The 20,225-nt window shown below is 43.4% G+C and overlaps 1 protein-coding gene across 1 annotated transcript; it reads left to right on the top strand.

Moving 5' to 3' along the window:
* Window positions 1-265: 265 nt before the first annotated feature.
* On the top strand, window positions 266-19,945 carry LOC135533687 (insulin-like growth factor I). Its single transcript, XM_064960962.1, has 5 exons — window positions 266-528; window positions 1,951-2,110; window positions 14,451-14,713; window positions 16,719-16,754; window positions 18,951-19,945. Exons 1-5 carry the CDS (start codon window positions 481-483, stop codon window positions 19,008-19,010), a joined length of 567 nt encoding a protein of 188 aa, XP_064817034.1. The 5' UTR covers window positions 266-480; the 3' UTR covers window positions 19,011-19,945.
* The last annotated feature ends 280 nt before the right edge of the window (window positions 19,946-20,225 follow it).

Genomic DNA, 20,225 nt, shown 5'->3' with positions numbered 1-20,225 from the left:
ACATGTGGCACATAAATTACGCACGAGCTTCGTGGACAATAATTCTATTTTCCAATGGCTATAACAACTCATCATTGAGATTTCTACACGTAACAAGCTTTGAGAAGAGCGGGTGGTATGGGTCCAAGCCTTAAAGAGATCAAAATTCAATCCCATTCTAAGAAAAGTATAAATGATGACGTTATTTGAATATGTGCCCAAAATCCTTAATGAATAATTTAGGATGAGGAGAAGGCAAATGCTGCCCCAGCTGTTTCCTGTTGAAAATGTCTGTGTAATGTAGATACATGTGAGGGATTTTCTCTCTAAATCCGTCTCCTGTTCGCTAAATCTCACTTCTCCAAAACGAGCCTGCGCAATGGAACAAAGTCGGAATATTGAGATGTGACATTGCCTGCATCTTATCCACTTTCTCACTGTTTTTAATGACTTCAAACAAGTTCATTTTTGCTGGGCTTTGTCGTGCGGAGACCCGTGGGGATGTCTAGCGGTCATTTCTTCCAGTGGCATTTATGTGATGTCTTCAAGGTAACTTTAAATAATTTCCTTTGACACCAGATTGTTACCTTACTTACAATTTGTGTTGTTGTTGTTGCAAGAACCAACCTGATTTATTTGCAGTATCAAAGCAAAAATGAATAAAGACCCATGTTTGATTATAGCAGATTATTTTAGTTCAGGGATTTAATGTACACATCGGTTTTATTATAGACTATTTCAAAATGTCTATCAGAACATGTCAGCAGGTAGATTTGCGTGCATTTTCTGTGAAAGCACGTTTGACTGTTTCCACATAGACATTATATGTAGCCTAGCTATAACATTTACTTTCATTTACTTTACGCAAATAAGGTTATTAGGCATGTCTGCGTGCATGAGTTAACACACTCGCGTGGATGTTTCAATGCGTTTCCAGCATGAGTTTCGACACGTTTGCGCATTGCGCGCCGACCGATTCCGTTTCCATGAATATAAACCACTAATGCTGCTGCATTAGTTACTGAACTTTCAAAGTAATTTCTGCTGACTCCGCATTTGGGTACCACATTGGATTGTAGGAAAACAAACAATAAGGAAGGGTTTAAGGCGCTATGTTGTAGGGGTTGTGATGTATATGAATCCTGTATATATTCTCTTTATTATGTAAATTTGTCCCGGTATGCTTCATCTGCTGGGTTTGGCGCGTGAACCGTTTTCCATCTCATGTTTGGATAGGCAAGATCCTTGGCTCTGTGGCTCCTGTCCTGAACGATCGTTTTTGGAGCTGAGAGAAAGCAAGGGCATCATTACATTATCTTAAAACTAAGCCTACTTAAAGAAGACTGCTTGGAAACAAACGATTTTAAAGATATATTATCGCATTGATTGATTTAAGCATTCGTTTTATGCATACCTCTCCCTCTCTGTGACTAATTCCTATGCAATTGTTCTTTATTATAACACCCCAAAAGTTTGATAATCGGGTTGTGAAACGTAACTGTCTGATGGCTGCAGGAATATTATCAGTGAAATAGCCTACAGACAAGACAATGATGTGTATGAGCTTCGAACCGGGAAAGCGCCCTCTCCTCTGGAAGCGGCTCGTGCAGTCACCGCTCCATACATCCTAATATGCTTGTAAGAATTAATAAACGTCAAGGACCATACGTGCGTAAATCGTGACCAAAACTCATAGACTGGTATTATTGTAGGCTCTTTTATTATAATGGTGTGATTGTGTTGGACGTCACGGTTCCATAGACACCTGTTCCTTCCCTTATTGTGAACCCATTAGAAAACCTAGCTATATATTTCGCAATTCTATAGTAAAAACTGATAATGACGAGGATGTTGAAATCACTGCCACCAAGTCATACTGACACTAATGAAATACGATATGGGCGGTGAGACTGACGATATTCTCTGCCTGCCATGCCCTACTAACTGTGCCCTTCTCCCCATTGAACGCAGAGTGCGATGTGCTGTGTCTCCTGTACCCACACCCTCTCACTGCTGCTGTGCGTCCTAACCCTGACTTCGGCGGCAACAGGGGCGGGGCCCGAGACCCTGTGTGGGGCGGAGTTGGTGGACACGCTGCAGTTTGTGTGTGGAGAGAGAGGCTTTTATTTCAGTAAGTGCACCTTTTATTTATTTATAAAGGATTGCTGCTGCTCCATTCTCCCAAAGCGCTAATGCGCAACCTCATAAATTAAACAGTATCAGATCTCTCTCATCTGGCCTTCACTTTCTAATAACCATTCCCGCTGTCCTTTTCCGCACTCCTATTAAACATTTCAGCTGTAGACTTATCAGATTTGAAATAGTTGATGCTTATATGTATATTTTGTCTCTGTCCATGATTGTGATGGACTCCTGACTTAGACTAATGGAATATACAGAATCACATGATGCAATACCCTTGAAGCAGGAGTGAGGTTCTGGGGGTTGCTGAGAGGTAAATGAAGTGTAGAATGATATTAAACAGCTATATGTATATTATGCTCATTCAGATGGCTGCTGGGTCTATGGGGATGGGGTTTTAAGTGGAATTGAGGCTGACTATCTGTAAGAAGGAGGGAGAGACATAAATGTTGCAGTGAACTCTTTTTCCACCAGAAATGGGGAAAGCTACCCAAAGAAAACCATCCGCTAAGAATCCAGGACTTAAATCTCCTATTTTCCATTGGAGGCACAAAGGCCAGAACAAGATGCAATATATGGCAGTGCTGAGCTGTGTCAAGGTGTTGCGTTCTCCCACTCAGCAGTAGCCAGTGTTCCTATGACATGGACCCTGATCCTTCCCTCAGGGGACTACTCTTCCCTTTAGAACCATGGACTCAGAAAGGTTGTGGTTTGGCTCATTAGTGCCATACACTGAATGAGGCTGACTTGAGGGTCCCTAACTGGCGTTGAGTGAAATCACTGCACACACAAGTGTCAAGTCTCTCTTTACCACCTCTCCAAGGCTCAACCATTATTGTGCACCATCCTTTTTGTATCTCTGACATTGACATATCAATACAGCTCAGAGATGTCAATCATCTTGAAAGAGGCTCTATACTCCAACTTAATTCAGACTTGTATTACATCATGGTAGTTTCTCAGTTAACTCACAACCATGTACTGTGGAATGCCACTTTGAAAGTTCTCTTGAGGTGGTGTTTTTTGGTGTTGTTGACGAGTTGTGACAGAGTTGAGAATGTTTGATTGCGTGATAACAATTATTCTGTGAACTTGATGAAATATTTCATATGTGTAAAGACTTTTGATGAGGTGTGAGACTGTCTGGGAGATTTGATGATGTGAGACTGTGAAAGGGGTTTATGTATTCTCTGAGTGTTTAATGGATTTCACATGGCCTATGGAATATAATCTTGAGTTGCCAGAACTTGCCACACTGCCATATCTTGTATTTGGAATATAACTGTATCTTCAACAAGATTATTCTATGATAATAAATTGATGAACCAAACAATGGACATAAACAGCAAATCATTCCAATCATGAACTCACAGACATCAGATAGACCTTATCTGGCTCTGGGAATTCAATCGGTCAAGGTTTGGAACTAAACTGCATCCATGTGACTATAGACTGTACTGTGCGTTCATTGAGCTGCAAAGTGCCCATCCATCAATGCCTTGTTCTCGTGTTAAAAAATGTTAATTGAGTCGAGGACATTTCAGGCACACTCCATCCTTTCTGGAAAGGAACAGTGAGGTATGTACAGCAGGTGGCTCACTGTGTGGACAGTATATCTCTCTCTCCTGCTGTCAGATGGAACCACAAGTATAACAATGAGTCTTTACGTGAGATATCTGGATAATCCATTTTCGGCTCTGTCGTCTTTTGCACTGGGAAGAGTGACAGCTCCTTGCGGTTGTCAGGTCTGGTCTGCTCCTGAGCTGAACTCCTCCCCTCCAGTCTGCTGCACCATATTGAACTTGGCAGCCACCGTAGTAATGATGTGTCCCCAACGTGTTGCAGTGACACTGGGCTTTCTGCGGGCTGAGACGCTGGGCCAATCCACCTTACCCACCATGTCACTGCTAAAGTAGCTGCACTTGCATTTCAAGACTTCATATTTCATTACCTTGACAGAAATGTGAAATACTACTCGGTGGAAAAATATTTTATTGAAACAAAATGTGGTCTAAAGAATAAAAACTAAATCCACAACCGTAGTCAGTTTTTCCAATTATTAGCCTGACCTAGAAATCCTCAGTTGTCTTAGTAATGCTTTAGCAGGCAAACTCCTCCCAGGTTGAGTGGAGTAGAGTGGATATACAGACATACTGTGAATCTGGTCTTCGTGGGGGCCTTTTGAACAGAATCTGGGTAACCCCAGTTTGCAAATAGGAACACTGGACGACAGGAAAATTGTGAGGAAAATCGGTAGGAACATTCTCTGATCAGTGGGGTACTGTAGATTCTCTGAAAGACATGAATCAACTCTTCCTGAGCTTTTATTGTAGATAACACCCACTTCCTGTAATGTACTCTGGATGGAGCTGGTTATTCTATTCTGAAGAATTTCCTCTCACAGTCTAAAAGTGAACCCCTACGATGCACCTACACTCCAGAGTTCTAGGATGTGGAAAAAATACAACTGACTAAAAATGAAAAAGGATTTCTATGGCACACCACACCACCTTTCTCTTAGTAACTCCATAAATACAATGTCATGGCATATACCAAGTCTCTAATGTGGATGATGCTGGGAGTATTCGTAAATGTATTAGTTATATACATTTGAATCAGAAGGAACCATGTCAGGGTCAGAGATAAACCTATTCAGCAAAAGGCACAGAGATTCAGCCACACAGGGCAATATACAAACCAGTCTTGTCCTTTTTGTCTCATAATGCCATGTCATAAGCCACTAGTTCAGAGAGAGTTGTACATGAGATACATTTATAGTCGGGATGAAAACAAATTCAGATTGGCACTGTGACATCGCCCTCCCAACAGCATGTAGTTTAAACAGAACGAGGAACAGAGGAGGGGAGTAAATTGCTTTTAAGCAGCCATTGATGAGCCATCCTATCCTTTCTCAGCCTTGTTTGTCTCTCTGTGTCTATTCTATTTGAAGCAGCTGGAGTAGGAGAGTGGAGAACGTGTAAACAGCACATCAGCCTCACTACCCACACAGCTAGGCCTTGTCCCGGAGCAGCAGGGGATTATGGGGGATTACAGGATGATCAGGATGCCCCCTCCCCTCCACCTCCCCACCTCTCTAGTTTTATACACTGGACCTGAACACACACACACACTCAGCAGAAGGTACTCAGCACTAAAGAAAGAAAGGTCTCCTGTGTGCACTTTGTCACTGTGAAAAGGTGTTGTTTTTCCATGGAGTGCTGAAATGAGAATGTTGAACCTCCTCACTGAATAACACAAATACTTATCATGAAAGCGACAGGATGGGGATGTTAGATTTGAGTTCTGTCAGTTTGGAGTCAAGACACAAAGGCTTGAGTTGAAATAAACCTGTTCTACTGGTGATGTTGGCCAGGCTTGACCATAAAGATATTGATATATATATACAGATATTGCACACATTGTGCCCACATTATTATAGCCTACAGTTTCATCTGAGGCCTCTACTTAGGGCTAAAACCGAAACTTAAACCCTGGTAAATGGTTCCAAGACTGTAAATAGCCAGAGCTAGCCAAGCTTGCTATGTCACATAATTTTGAACTGACTGACCCATCCAGTCTATCCCATCCCACGAGACCCTAACTCACTGAGTTAGGATCCTAAATGCTCTTACAAACTAGCTTTTAATTGCCTAAAAGCAGACATAACCTCAGTTGGAAATGTGAGGGAAATTTAGCTAGGCTATAAACTCTTTGTGGTACCAGTGATAAAGAGGTAGTTTCCAGGTCTATAGCAGCTTTCGTAGACCCCGACAAACCATAAACTCCCTGACACTCCACAGGCAGTGCGCTGCACCGGTTCCAAGAATTCACAGTTTTTTATTAACCACGGAGAGGCTGTAAAACTCAGATCCTTTCTGTGCCCACTCTGGAGGAGAGCCCTGTCTTTACAGCCTTACTCGTTTGAGGAATGTGAGCTATGTGCTGCAGTGTCTCCAGCATAGCTCTATCCAAGCAGCAGGATGGAGCAGTGAGTGGCCTGCCTCTTTGACTTTTGTCTTAGAAGTCGTTCAAATATACTGACCAAAAATAATCGTGTAAAGTGTTGGTCCGAAGGTTTCATGAACTGTATTAAAAGATCACAGAAAATGTCCATAAGCACAAAAATATGACAGGTGTGGCATATCAGGAAGCTGATTAAACAGCATGATCATTACAAAGGTGCACCTTGTGCTGGAGACAATAAAAGGCCACTCTGAAATTTGCAGTTTTGTCACACGAGACAATGCCAGAGATGTCTCAAGTTGAGGAAGCATGCAATTGGCATGCCGGAATGTCCATCAGAGCTGTTGCCAGATAATTGAATGTTAATATTTCTACCATAAGACGCCTAACCATGCCAGTCCAGGACCTTCTTCCCCTGCGGGATTCTCTAAGACCAGCCACCCGGACAGCTGATAAAACTGAGGAGTATTTCTGTCTAATATATCCTTTTTGGGGGGGAAAACTCATTCTTATTGGCCGAGACCCTGCCCAGTCATGAAATCCTTAGATTAGATCCTAATGAATTCATTTCAATTGACTGATTTCCTTATATGAACTGTAATTCAGTAAAATCGTTGAAATTGTTGCATGTTGCGTTTATATTTTTACTTCGGAAAGTGTTAAGACCTCTTGACTTGTTCTACTTATTTTTTTTTTAAATCATCATCAATCTACACACAATACCCCATAATGACAAAGCAAAAACTGTTTTTTAGAGATGTTTGCAAATTTATTACAAATAAAAAACTGAAATATCCTATTTAGCTTTGGTGAAGCACCTTTGGCAGCGATTACAGCCTTGAGTCTTCTTGGGTATGACGCTACAAGGTTGGCACACCTGTATTTGGGGAGTTTCTCCCATTCTTCTCTGCAGATCCTCTCAAGCTCTGTCAGGTTGGATGGGGAGCGTTGCTGCACAGCTATTTTCAGGTTTCCAGAGATGTTTGATCGGGCTCAATCCGGACTCTGGCTGGGCCACTCAAGGACATTCAGAGACTTGTCCTGAAGCCACTCCTGCGTTGTCTTGGCTGTGTGCTTATGGTCGTTGTCCTGTAGGAAGGTGAACCTTCAACCCAGTCTGAGGTCCTGAGCGCTCTGGAGCAGGTTTTAATCAAGGATCTCTGATTATCTTTCCCTCGATCCTGATTAGTCTCCCAGTCCCTGCTGCTGAAAAACATCCCCACTGCATGATGCTGCCACCACCATGCTTCACCTTAGGCATTGTGCCAGGTTTCCTTCAGATGTGACTCTTGGCATTCAGGCCAAAGAGTTCAATCTTGGTTTTATCAGACCAGAGAATCTTATTTCTCATCGTCTGAGAGTCCTTTAGGTGTCTTTTGGCAAACTCAGAGCGGGCTGTTTGTCATGTGCCTTTTACTGAGGAGTTGCTTGCATCTGGCCACTCAACCATGAAGGCCTGTTGGTGGAGTGCTGCAGAGATGGTTGTCCTTCTGGAAGGTTCTCCCATCTCTCAGCGGAACTCTTGAGGTGGTTACAAACTTCTTCCATTTAAGAATGATGGTGGTCAATGTGTTCTTGTGGACCTTCAATGCTGCAGAAATGTTTTGGTACCATTCCCTAAATCTGTGCCTCAACACAATCCTGTCTCAGAGCTCTACGAACAATATCTTCGACCCCATGACTTGGTTTTTGCTCTGATATGCACTGTCAACTGTGAGACCTTATATAGACAGGTGCGTGCCTTTCCAAATCATGTCCAATCAATTGAATTTACCACAGATGGACTCCAATCAAGTTGTAGAAACATCTCAAGGATGATAAATGGAAACAGGATGTACCTGAGCTCAATTTTGAGTTTCATAGCAAAGGATCTGTATTCTTATGTAATACATTTCAAAAAAACTATTTTCAAATCAAAATATATTTGTCACATGCGCCAAATACAACAACCTTACAGTGAAATGCTTCCTTATAAGCCCGAACCAACAGTGTAATTTGTAAGTAAAAAATAGGTATTATGTAAACAATAGATAAGTAAAGAAATAAAATGTAAAAAAAAACATTAAAATGACAGTGAAAACAACAGTAGCAAGACTATATACAGGTACAGAGTCACTGTGCGGGGGCACAGGTTAGTCAGGCTAATTGAGATAATATGTACATGTAGGTATAGTGAAAGTGACTATGCATAGATGATAAACAGAGAGTAGCAGCAGCGTAAAAGAGGGGGTTGGTGGGTGGGGGGTGGCGAGACACACTGCAAATAATCCGGGTAGCCAATGTGTGGGGGCACAGGTTAGTCGGTCTAATTGAGGTAATATGTACATGAATGTATAGTTGAAGGGACTATGCATAGATGATTAACAGAGAGTAGCAGCAGCGTAAAAAGGTGGGGGGGGGGGGCAGGACACAATGCAAATAGTCAATTTCATTACCTGTTCAGGAGACTTATGGCTTGGGCGTAGAAGCTGTTGAGAAGCCTTTTGATCCTAGACTTGGCACTCCGGTAGCACTTGCCATGCGGTAGCAGAGAGAACAGACTATGACTGGGGTGGCTGGGTCTTTGACAATTTTTAGGGCCTTCCTCTGAAACCGTCTGGTGTAGTGGTCCTGGATGGCAGGCAGCTTAGCCTCAGTGATGTATTGGGCCGTACGTACTACCCTCTGAAGTGCCTTGCGGTCAGAGGCCGAGCAGATGCCATACCAGGCAGTGATGCAACCAGTCAGAATGCTCTCGATGTTGCAGCTGTAGAAACTTTTGAGGATCTGAGGACCCATGACAAATCTTTTCAGTCTCCTGAGGGGGAATAGGTTTTGTCGTGCCCTCTTCACAACTGTCTTGGTGTGTTTGGACCAATCTAGTTTGTTGGTGATGTGGATACCAAGTAACTTGAAGCTCTCAACCTGCTCCACTGCAGCCCCGTCGATGAGAATGGGGACGTGCTCGGTGCTCCTTTTCCTGTAGTCCACAATCATCTCCTTGGTCTTGATTACGTTGAGGGATAGGTTGTTATTCTGGCACCACCTGGCCAGGGCTCTGACTTCTACCCTATTGGCTGTCTTGTCGTTGTCGGTGTTCAGGCCTACCACTGTTGTGTCGTCCACAAACTTAATGATGGTGTTGGAGTCATGGCTGGCCATGCAGTCATGGGTGAACAGGGAGTACAGGAGGGGGCTGAGCAGGTACCCCTGAGTGGCTCCAGTGTTGAGGATCAGAGTGGCAGATGTGTTGCTACCTACCCTCACCACCTGGGGGCGGCCCGTCAGGAAGTCCAGGATCCAGTTGCAGAGGGAGGTGTTTAGTCCCAGGATCCTTAGCTTAGTGATGAGCTTTGAGGGCACTATGGTGTTGAACGCTGAGCTGTAGTCAATGAATAGCATTCTCACATAGGTGTTCCTTTTGTCCAGGTGTGAAAGGACAGTGTGGAGTGCAATAGAGATTGCATCATCTGTGGATATGTTTGAGCGGTATGCAAATTGGAGTGGGTCTAGGGTTTCTGGGATAATGGTGTTAATGTGGGCCAATACCAGCCTTTCAAAGCACTTTATGGCTATGGACATGAGTGCTATGGGTCTGTAGTCATTTAGGCAGGTTACCTTAGTGCTATTGGGCACAGGGACTATGGTGGTCTGCTTGAAGCATGTTGGTATTACAGACTCAATCAGGGACATGTTGAAAATGTCAGTGAAGACACCTGCCAGTTGGTCAGCACATGCCCGGAGCACACGTCCTGTTAATCCGTCAGGCCCGGCGGCCATGTGAATGTTGACCTGTTTAAAGGTCTTACTCATGTCGGTCCTGTAGTTTAGCATCTGCTTCATCTGACCACTTTTTTTATAGGCCGAGCCATTGTTGCTTCCTGCTTTAATTTTAGCTTGTAAGCAGGAATAAGGAGGATATAATTAAGGTTGCTTTGTCATTATGGGGTATTGTGTGTAAATTGATGAGGATTTTTATTAATTTAATCCATTTTAGAATAAGGCTGTAACGTAACAAAATGTGGATAAGGGGAAGGGGTCTGAATACTTCACGAATGCACTGCACATGACAAATAAAATATAATAGTAACTTGAGCATGATCATGAGCACAATAGTGGTAGTTAAAAAGTATGGCTTATATTTGCACCCATGCTTCTCTGCTGTTATGGCACTACTGCCAAAATGCCAATGCTGCTTGACCAAAAGGTCCCTCTAGCTTGTGTGCTGCTCAGTCAGGTTGACCTAAACAGGCTGCCTTGCTCTTCAGCTAAGACATTGTCGACTGACCTGACAAAGATCGCAGTGGGATCAAAACATTGTCTTGTGTGCATCTTAATAAACCACTGGGGAGCATTACAGAGTTGTAGACATTCCTTCTTTCAAGTCATGATGGAGCCTCTCTCTACGCAGCCAAACAATTGTTATGCAGCACTTAGATCTCAGTTGAATCTATTCACCCTCATTCACCCTACAAAAAGGGGGAAATGGGCCCTCCTTCCATCCAATAGATGTGTGCAACAACACACAACACCAAAACAAAACTGCACCCTAATCTGTTGTGGGTGTCTGTCTACGACAGTGACACAAACAGAAGATGTGGAGCCTACCACTAATCTGCCATGCCTTGAATGGCTGCAACCAAACTCCAAAACAATAACCTTTACCAATCACCACGGATCCCCCTTCTCAAACAGACTGTTTCTCACACCATCCACCGGGCTGGATGTCCACACCATACGGCAGGCAGGAGAAGGTGGTTTGTCTGAGTTTGTTTACAACAACAGCACACAGGACACCAACTCTTTGTTCACGGCGGATTACCGTCAGTGATCCCTTGAAACGTGGCACTTAAAACCTTCCAAAACCTATTCCACCTGATTACTGATGCTTTCTGCTTTTTAAAACCAGCTACAGCTGATTCTTCTTCATGTTAAAATCTGCATCCGGATGATTTTCTCCTCTCCAGCTGTTTGTTCAGAAGGTTACAGGTTATTTTGAGAATAATAGCGGATGTTCATTTGGAGGCCTTTATTGGGAGGGATTGGAAAACAGGGCCAGCACAATCAACTCCTGGCTCACAATACAACCTGTCTGATTGAATAATCATAAACTCGGCCTCGCAAGAAGGTTTCCCTCGTCATGAAAATTCCTTGTTACACGTCAGCAACAATGGTTAAGTGACAATTTATCATGGTTTATTCTGGCTTAATTACAACATGCCATTCAGTAAACATTACATTAAAGATGCACTCCGTGATCTTAAGCACAACAAATTGCATGAATTGGATTTGTAACATATCAAACAAATTGAGAAATTCGGATGATATCATATGAATTGCAAAATTCGTAACATATCAAACAAAATGGATGACATAGTAAAACATTTTTTTAAATGTATTGTCACATACACTGGATAGGTTTAGTGAAATGTGTTGTTTTACAGGGTCAGCCATAGTAGCATGGCGCACCTGGAGCAAATTAGGTTTAAGTGCCTTGCTCAAGGGCACAGATAGATTTTTTACCTTGTCGACTCAGGTATTCAAACCAGCGACCTTTCAGTTACTGGTCAAAATACTCTAGCCGATAGGCTACCTGCCACCCTACACAATTGAATGACGTAGTGCACAAAAAACAGGGACCCGTTTTGGCTCGTGAGCGCCACTTTCAAAACTACTGGCTGAAATTATACAAAAGTCAGAGAGTGCATCTTTAAGTGGGCCCAGCTACCGACACAAAGAGGGATGAAGTTATGAAAATCCCCTAATAGTCTTCAAACAATGAGACCTGCTACCTTTCATTCTCAAGGTCAAAACTGGTGTATTGCACATGCAGTTCTCATTGTAAGGAGGCTATAACATGGCCTGATTACCTTTAGCCTACATTGTGGTGGTCAAATCCTAAAAGCAATGATTGACCTTGTTGACCTGGACATCGACCTTGGGTGAGAACTATCTCTTTCTCCTTGCCTGCGGAATCAACTATTCTTGCTGTCCACTGCAGCACCTTCAACCTTTTAGCCAGTATAGAACCCTCTCACCTTCAACCGTTTAGCCAGTATAGAATCCTCTCACCTTCAACTTTTTAGCCAGTATAGAACCCTCTCACCTTCAACCTTTTAGCCAGTATAGAATCCTCTCACCTTCAACTTTTTAGCCAGTATAGAACCCTCTCACCTTCAACCTTTTAGCCAGTATAGAACCCTCTCACCTTCAACCTTTTAGCCAGTATAGAACCCTCTCACCTTCAACCGTTTAGCCAGTATAGAACCCTCTCACCTTCAACCTTTTAGCCAGTATAGAACCCTCTCACCTTCAACCGTTTAGCCAGTATAGAACCCTCTCACCTTCAACCTTTTAGCCAGTATAGAACCCTCTCACCTTCAACCGTTTAGCCAGTATAGAACCCTCTCACCTTCAACCTTTAAGCCAGTATAGAACCCTCTCACCTTCAACCTTTTAGCCAGTATAGAACCCTCTCACCTTCAACCTTTAAGCCAGTATAGAACCCTATCAACTTCAACCTTTTAGCCAGTATAGAATCCTCTCACCTTCAACCTTTTAGCCGGTATGGAACCCTCTCACCTTCAACCGTTTAGCCAGTATAGAACCCTCTCACTTTCAACTATCCATGAACACACACTGTATTTCATCATCTGACTTGAGATCAGTGTTCTCTCACACACAGTACAACTACCTCCATAATCTTTCTTCACACTGTACCCAGGGTCCTGACTGGGAACTGTGGAGAGATGCATCTGTTTCTGAATTGGAGCACCTCTCTGTCCAAAACAACATTGTCAAGATAAGGAAGGCATAGAGCAGAAGTTAATGCACTTTGTCAGCACTGGCAGGCTCCCAGGCCAAGAGCTATTAACTCTGAAAGGGAAAGGCATTTCCTCCTTGTAAATGCCATATTACATTATTATTATTTCATTTGGTAACAGGGAAAAGCCTATCAAGGCTATATTGCCTGAGGTGAGCGGGGAATTGTAAATGGAGAGTGGGATATTTTTTTAACGGCCACTGAAAGAAAGTGGGTTTGGAGAGAGGGAGTCAAAAGCTGTTGGCATTCAGGTGTCAAAGCAACTCCTAACTTCCTCCTCCCTTCCACTCACATCACTGTAGAAGGTAACTTGGGTTCTCAGAGAAGTGCTCAGATTCCGATTCATACTGAAGAGCACCAGACTTCCAGGTGAGCCTCTCTGGCTTTGCACCACAGGAGGCTGGTGAGGGTTGAACGACTAATAATAATGGCTGGAATGGAGTGAATGGACTGATATCGAACACATGGAAACCATGTGTGTGATGTGTTTGAAACCATTTCATTTATTCTCTTCCTGCCATTACTATGACCCCCCCCCACACACACACACACACACAATTTAGGTGCCACCAACTGCCTATCTTTTGCACGTATGGGAACTATGAGTCTAGTCGTGTCTCAGGAAAGCCATATCGTTGTTAGGGAACAACAGCATGGCTGCATTGTATCAGCATCCACAGTATCCAGAGTTCAACTGGCTCTGATATTGTCAGCAATAAAGGGCTGCTGGGTTGCCAGGTGAAAATGTGAATGAAACGACCAACCAGGCTGCCAGAGGGTGTGACTTAGGCCTGGGCCTGCTTTCTCAGCAGGCTGATGGGCCCCGAGGGGTTGAGGTTTGGCCTAATGGGTCTAAAACGTCAGAACGTGATATTCTCAATGTTACGGTGACCGTGACCTTTTTTACTGCCGCACGGCTGCCAAAAAGAGTCCGCACAGTGCAATGCGATACCCTGTACATTTTGCAGTGAAGGAATCAATGTCATTACCGCTGTCCATATATCAGAATAATCAAGTCCACAACCTGGCCGTTAGCACTCAGCTATTACAGGGCCCAGGTCCTGGCGCACAGCCACAAATGATTACAGCATTTTTGGATTCATTCAGCTCACATATATAAGACCTTCCAGGACATCTGCACTAAAGGAGTTGGTCCATATCCAAGACTGTAATGGGTTATGTTGTATATGATTCCATTGGCTCTTTTAAAGCACCTGTGGTTGACCTAACACACCCGTGACACAACACTTAACATGCCTATGACCTCTACTTTTACCTCAATGTTTAACTTCGACCTATAACATGAAGACAAACATACATGGAAGTCCAACATGTATAATCATAAACAACAAGCTGTCTTCAGTTATCTTTTTTATTTACTTACAGAACAAACTGGAACAACAGCTATCCTTGCTCTTTACATGCTCTCTGCATGCTCTTTGCATGCTCTCTACATGCTCTCTGCATGATTTTTGCATGCTCTCTACATGCTCTCTGCATGCTCTTTACATGCTCTTTATGTCTTCACGTGTAGTAACACAAATTCTTTTTTCTGTCTCTCCAGGTAAACCAACGGGGTATGGCCCCAGTTCACGGCGGTCACATAACCGTGGTATTGTGGACGAGTGCTGCTTCCAGAGTTGCGAGCTGCGGCGGCTCGAAATGTACTGTGCCCCTGTCAAGTCTGGCAAGGCGGCTCGCTCTGTGCGCGCACAGCGCCACACAGACATGCCAAGAACACCCAAGGTTAGTACTGCAGTGCAAAACGTGGACCGAGGCACAGAGCGTAGGACAGCACAGCACCCAGACAAGACAAAACCCAAGAAGGTGAGCACAGCACCAAACAGATATACATTATAAGAGCATACACAGTTGACATCAGTGAAACAGAATGGACATAGATATTGTTTTTCCCCTCATTAATCTACACACAATACCCCAAAATTAAATATGAAACGAAGAATATCACATTTACATAAGTATTCAGACCCTTTACTCAGTACTTCTGAGTAAGCACCTTCTGAGTAAACTTCGTCGAAGCACCTTTGGCGGCGATTACAGCCACGTGTCTTCTTGAGTATGACGCTACAAGGTTGGCACACCTGTATTTGGGGAGTTTCTCCCATTCTTCTCTGCAGATCCTCTCAAGCTCTGTCAGGTTGGATGGGGAGCGTTGATGCACAGTTATTTTCAGGTCTCTTCAGAAATGTTCAATTGGGTTCAAGTCTGGTCTCTGGCTGGGCCACTCAAGGACATTCAGAGACTTGTCCCAAAGCCACTCCTGTGTTGTATTGGCTGTGTGCTTAGGATCATTGTCCTGTTGGAAGATGAACCTTCACCCCAGTCTGAAGTCCTGAGCGCTCTGTAGCAGGTTTTCATCGATCTCTCTGTACTTTGTTCCGTTCATCTTTGCCTCGATCCTGTCTAGTCTCCCAGTCCATGCCGCTGAAAGAAAATCCCCACAGCATGATGCTGCCACCACCATGCTTCACCATAGGGTTGGTGCCAGATTTCCTCCAGGTGTGACGCTTGGCATTCAGGCCAAAGAGTTCAATCTTAGTTTCATCAGACCAATCATTTATCTCATGATCTGAGAGTCTTTAGGTACCTTTTGGCAAACTCCAAGATGGCTGTAATGTGCCTTTTACTGAGGAGTGGCCTCCATCTGGCCACTATACCATAAAGGCCTGATTGTTGGAGTGCTGCAGAAATAGTTGTCCTTCTGGAAGGTTCTCCCATCTCCACAGAGGAACTCTAGAGCTCTGTCAGAGTGACCATCATGTTCTTGATCACCTCCCTGACCAAGGCCCTTCTCCCCCTATGGCTTAGTTTGGCCTGGCGGCCAGCTTTAACAAGAGTCTTGCTGGTTCCAATCTTCTTCCATTTAAGAATGATGGAGGCCACTGTGTTCTTATTTAAATTATTTTTATTTAACTAGGCAGGTCAGTTAAGAACAAATACTTATTTTACACTGACGGCCTACCCTGGCCAAACCCTCCCCTAACCCAGACGACGCTGGGTCAATTGTGTGCCGCCCTATGGGACTCTCGATCATGGTCAATTGTGAAACAGCCTGGGACCGAACCAGGGTCTGGAGTGACACCTCTAGCACTGAGATGCAGTGCCTTAGACCGCTGTGCCACTCGGGAGCATTGAAGGTTCTTGGGGACCTTCAATGCCGCAGACATTTTTTGGTACCCTTCCCCAGATCTGTGCCTCAACACAACCCTGTCTCTGAGCTCTACGGACAATTCCTTTGACCTCATGGCTTGGTTTTTGCTCTGACATGCAGTGTCAACTGTGGGACCTTATATAGGCAGGTGTGTGCCTTTCGAAATCATGTCCAAATCAATTGAATTTACCACAGGTGGACTCCAATCAAGTTGTAGAAACATCTCAAGGATGATTAATGGAAACAGGATGCACCTGAGTCTCATAGCAAAGGGTCTGAATAGGTATTTCTGTTTTTCATTTTGGATAAATTTGCAAACATTTCTAAAAGGCTGTCTTTGCTTCGTCATTAAGGGGTATTGTGTGTAGATTGCCGAGGACATTTTTTGATTTAATACATTTTAAAATAAGATTGTAACGTAACAAAATTGGGGAAAGTCAAGGTGTCTGAATGATTTCCGAAGACACTGTGTGTCAGGCTTTTTCCAGAGCATGTACTCCAAATTAAGACATTAAGGCGAAGGCTTGATGAGGACAGAAAACACCAATAACTGACTTTTACCCCTTAGAGAGTGGCTAACTGTTCCATTGTGGACAATAAACTACCATAGTGGAAAGCAAATGTGTCATATCTGAACGGTTTTATTATTTTTCCTGACAGAAACCTTTATCTGGGAATAGTCACACATCTTGCAAGGTAGGCTGTTTGTCCTTCACTATTGCAGTGGTACTTTCCTACTATAACTACACAGAATAAAAATATAAACGCAGCATGCAACAATTTCTAAGACTTTACTCAAGAGTTAAAATTCATATAAGGAAATAAGTCCATTTAAATAAATAAATTATGCCCTAATCATATGACTGGGAATATAGATATCCTAAAGAAAAGGTAGGGGTGTGGATCAGAAAGCCAGTCAGTATCTGATGTGACCGACATTTGCCTCACACAGCGCGGCACATCTCCTTCTCATAGAGTTGTTCAAGCTGTGTATAGTGGCCTGTGGAATGTTGTCCCACTCCTCTTCAATGGCTGTGTGATGTTGCTGGATATTGGCGTGAACTGGAACATGCTGTGGTACACGTCAATCCAAAGCATACCAAACATGCTCAATGGGTGACATGTCTTGTGAGTTTGCAGGCCATGGAAGAACTGGGACATTTTCAGCTTCCAGGAATTGTGTAGATCCTTGCGTCATGGGGCCATAGATTTTCATGCTGAAACATGAGGTCATGGCGGCAGATGAATGGCACAACAACGGGCCTCAGGATCTCGTCATGGTATCTCTATGCAAATTGCCATCAATAAAAGAGAATTGTGTCCATAGCTTATGCCTGCCCATACCATAACTCCACCGCCACCATGGGGCACTCTGTTCACAACTTTTACATCAGCACAAACCGCCCACCCACACATCGCCATACACACTGTCTGCCATCTGCCCAGTACAGTTGAAACCGGGATTCATCTGTGAAGTGCGCACTTCTCCAGCCAATGGCCATCGAAGGTGATCATTTGACCACTGAGGTCGGTTACGATGCCAAACTGCAGCCAGGTCAAGACCCTGGTGAGGACAAAGAGCATGCAGATGAGCTTCCCTGAGATGATTTCTGACAGTTGTGCAGAAATGATTTGGTTGTGCAAACCCACAGTTTCATCAGCTGACCGGGTGGCCACAGGTGAAGAAGCCCAATATGGATGTCCTGGGCTGGCGTGGTTATACGTGGTCTGCGGTTGTGAGGCAGGTTGGACATACTGCCAAGTTCTCTAAAGTGAAAGAATTTGAGAAATTAACATTCAATTCTCTGGCAACAGCTCTGGTGAACATTCCTGCAGTCAGCATGCCAATTGCATGCTGCCTCAAAACTTAAGACATCTGTAGCATTGGGTTGTGTGACAAAACTGCACATTTTAGAGTTGCCTTTTATTGTCCCCAGCATAAGGTGTACCTGTGTAATGATCATGCTGTTTAATCAGCGTCTTGATATGCTACACCTGTCAGGTGGATGGATTATCTTGGCAAAGGAGAAATGATCACTGACAGGGAAGTAAACACATTTGTGGACCAAATGTGAGAGAAATAAGCTTTTTGTGCATATGGAAAATGTCTGGGATTTTTTATTTCAGCTCATGACCAACACTTTACATGTTGCGTTTATATTTTTGTTCAGTGTAGAATATAGCATGCCATGATATATATGACTCCTTGGACAGGTTACAGCAGAATACAGTCAGTCAGTGAGAGGGAAGGAAATACAAGCACAGAATTTAATTAGTAGTCAAGCCCAGTCCAACCAAAGTAGTCAACCCAACCAGAAGAAATGTTTCTTTGCTCTCCCTTAGTTTCCCAATTCCACCTGTGTGTCCATGTCGTCCTTTTAAGCTTGGACTTGGTGCATTTTACAACTCTTCTCTTAAAAAAGAAAGCCATTAGCGAAGGGGCGGAGGGCTAAGTGGTTTTTGTGGTAGACCCATGGGCACTCTCTCCGAGACAGATTCTACTTTCATACTGTACATTTTGTGCTGAAACCCTGGTCCTCAGATTGCAACAGATTTGTGGCATGCTAGTTACAGAGGGTAACGGCATGCATGTAATCACATTGATTTATTCATGTGCAGAGGGACAGTGTGTTGAATGTCAGTGCCGCTCTGGTGGCTTGTGGTTTGAATATGACCTATCAGCTCTAGTAGGGAGGATACTCGATACTGTACTGTTTGTGGCTCTTTCACTATAGCAAAAGGTTATGAAATCATCATCCATTAATTGTACAGCTGTGTTGTTCTAGACACAGGCACTGGGTTTTGACCCAAAGCTGTTTTTTCCCCCACTCTCCTAATCCACTTATCTAATGTTTCTCCTCCTTAAAATCTGTTCCCCTCCACCCTTTTCAGGAGGTACATCAGAAGAACTCAAGTCGAGGAAACACAGGGGGAAGGAACTACCGAATGTAGAAGACAGAAGCTAACGTACAGGCGGACAGGGATGAGAGAAGGGTGGGCCCATACCTGGTGCCCCTGTGGAATGGTTCACTGTAAAACAACAAAAGGTGGATAATGGTACAATGCTAATGGTAATAAGCTTTGTGTGTAATGTCTCTAGCTGAGAGTTGAAGTGCTGGGGTTAAATGAGAGGTATTTTTATTATTTTATACACTGCACCATTTCATATTGGAAGGAATTATATTCCATGTCAAACCAATGTAACAGACTAGTTTAGCTGCTTACACATCAAAGAGCTTCTTCGTCTTATACCTCCATGTGTGAGCTGAGCTATAGTGTCCCTGGTGGCTTCTGATAGGCTCTGTGTTACATACAGCCAATAGGAGGGCGGCCAGCAGACACGTTTTACCTGTCTGTCTATGGGAGCCAATGGTTCATCCTCTTTACCTGAACTCTGAAAGAGTTTAAGCTTTACACTGAGAGGTTGGGCCATGCAAAGTAGTCGGGCTATTGGATAAGTAATCCCCCCATTCTCATCTAACAACCACTGCTTTCATAATATATTAGAACCTCAAGAGAATGTTATTTCAGCTTCAGTCAGTTCTGGCCAAAATATAATTTCACAGTTGTCACGTGTTTCATTAAGGCTATTTATTTACTATTGACTGCTTCAACAGACAATAAGCGTATTACATGCAACCATAACATAAGAACCAGGCTTTGAGGCAACAATATGACCAGAGACCTATTCTGATGATACAATCTTCTTGTACTGCTAAGCCATTCTAGTGAAACTGACAGTAACTATTATATCCTGTACTGTAAACAGAAAGTACTGAGGAGATTCAATTTATATTTAATTTGTAAAGACTCACAGTAGATTCTCTGGGTCTAATATCTGGTCTGATTAAAAATGGATTCTAATGCAGAGGACAGGACAGAGGGGCGCTAAAATAGCCAGCTACAGGAAGACGATTAATGATTGATTTCACTTGGCCTGCATTCTTTTATTTTGTCAGCTTAGGGAGGGACCTTTGCTTCTTCTGTATGAACATGGACTGCATGGATTTTTCATTACAAAAGGCTATATAATGAACTGCAACACATATAGTTCACTCAAGTGAATGATATGCAACTCAAATACTGTTAGAAACACACACCTACAAACAGGGCTGCAGTTTAAAAATGCTGTGCACACACACACACACAGTCCGTTTTGTAGCTCAG

This window comes from Oncorhynchus masou, unplaced genomic scaffold, assembly GCF_036934945.1.
Source record: "Oncorhynchus masou masou isolate Uvic2021 unplaced genomic scaffold, UVic_Omas_1.1 unplaced_scaffold_2588, whole genome shotgun sequence".
Lineage (NCBI taxonomy): Eukaryota > Metazoa > Chordata > Actinopteri > Salmoniformes > Salmonidae > Oncorhynchus > Oncorhynchus masou.
Note: the sequence above shows the minus strand (reverse complement) of the source record. Positions and strands in the feature narration are given on the sequence as shown.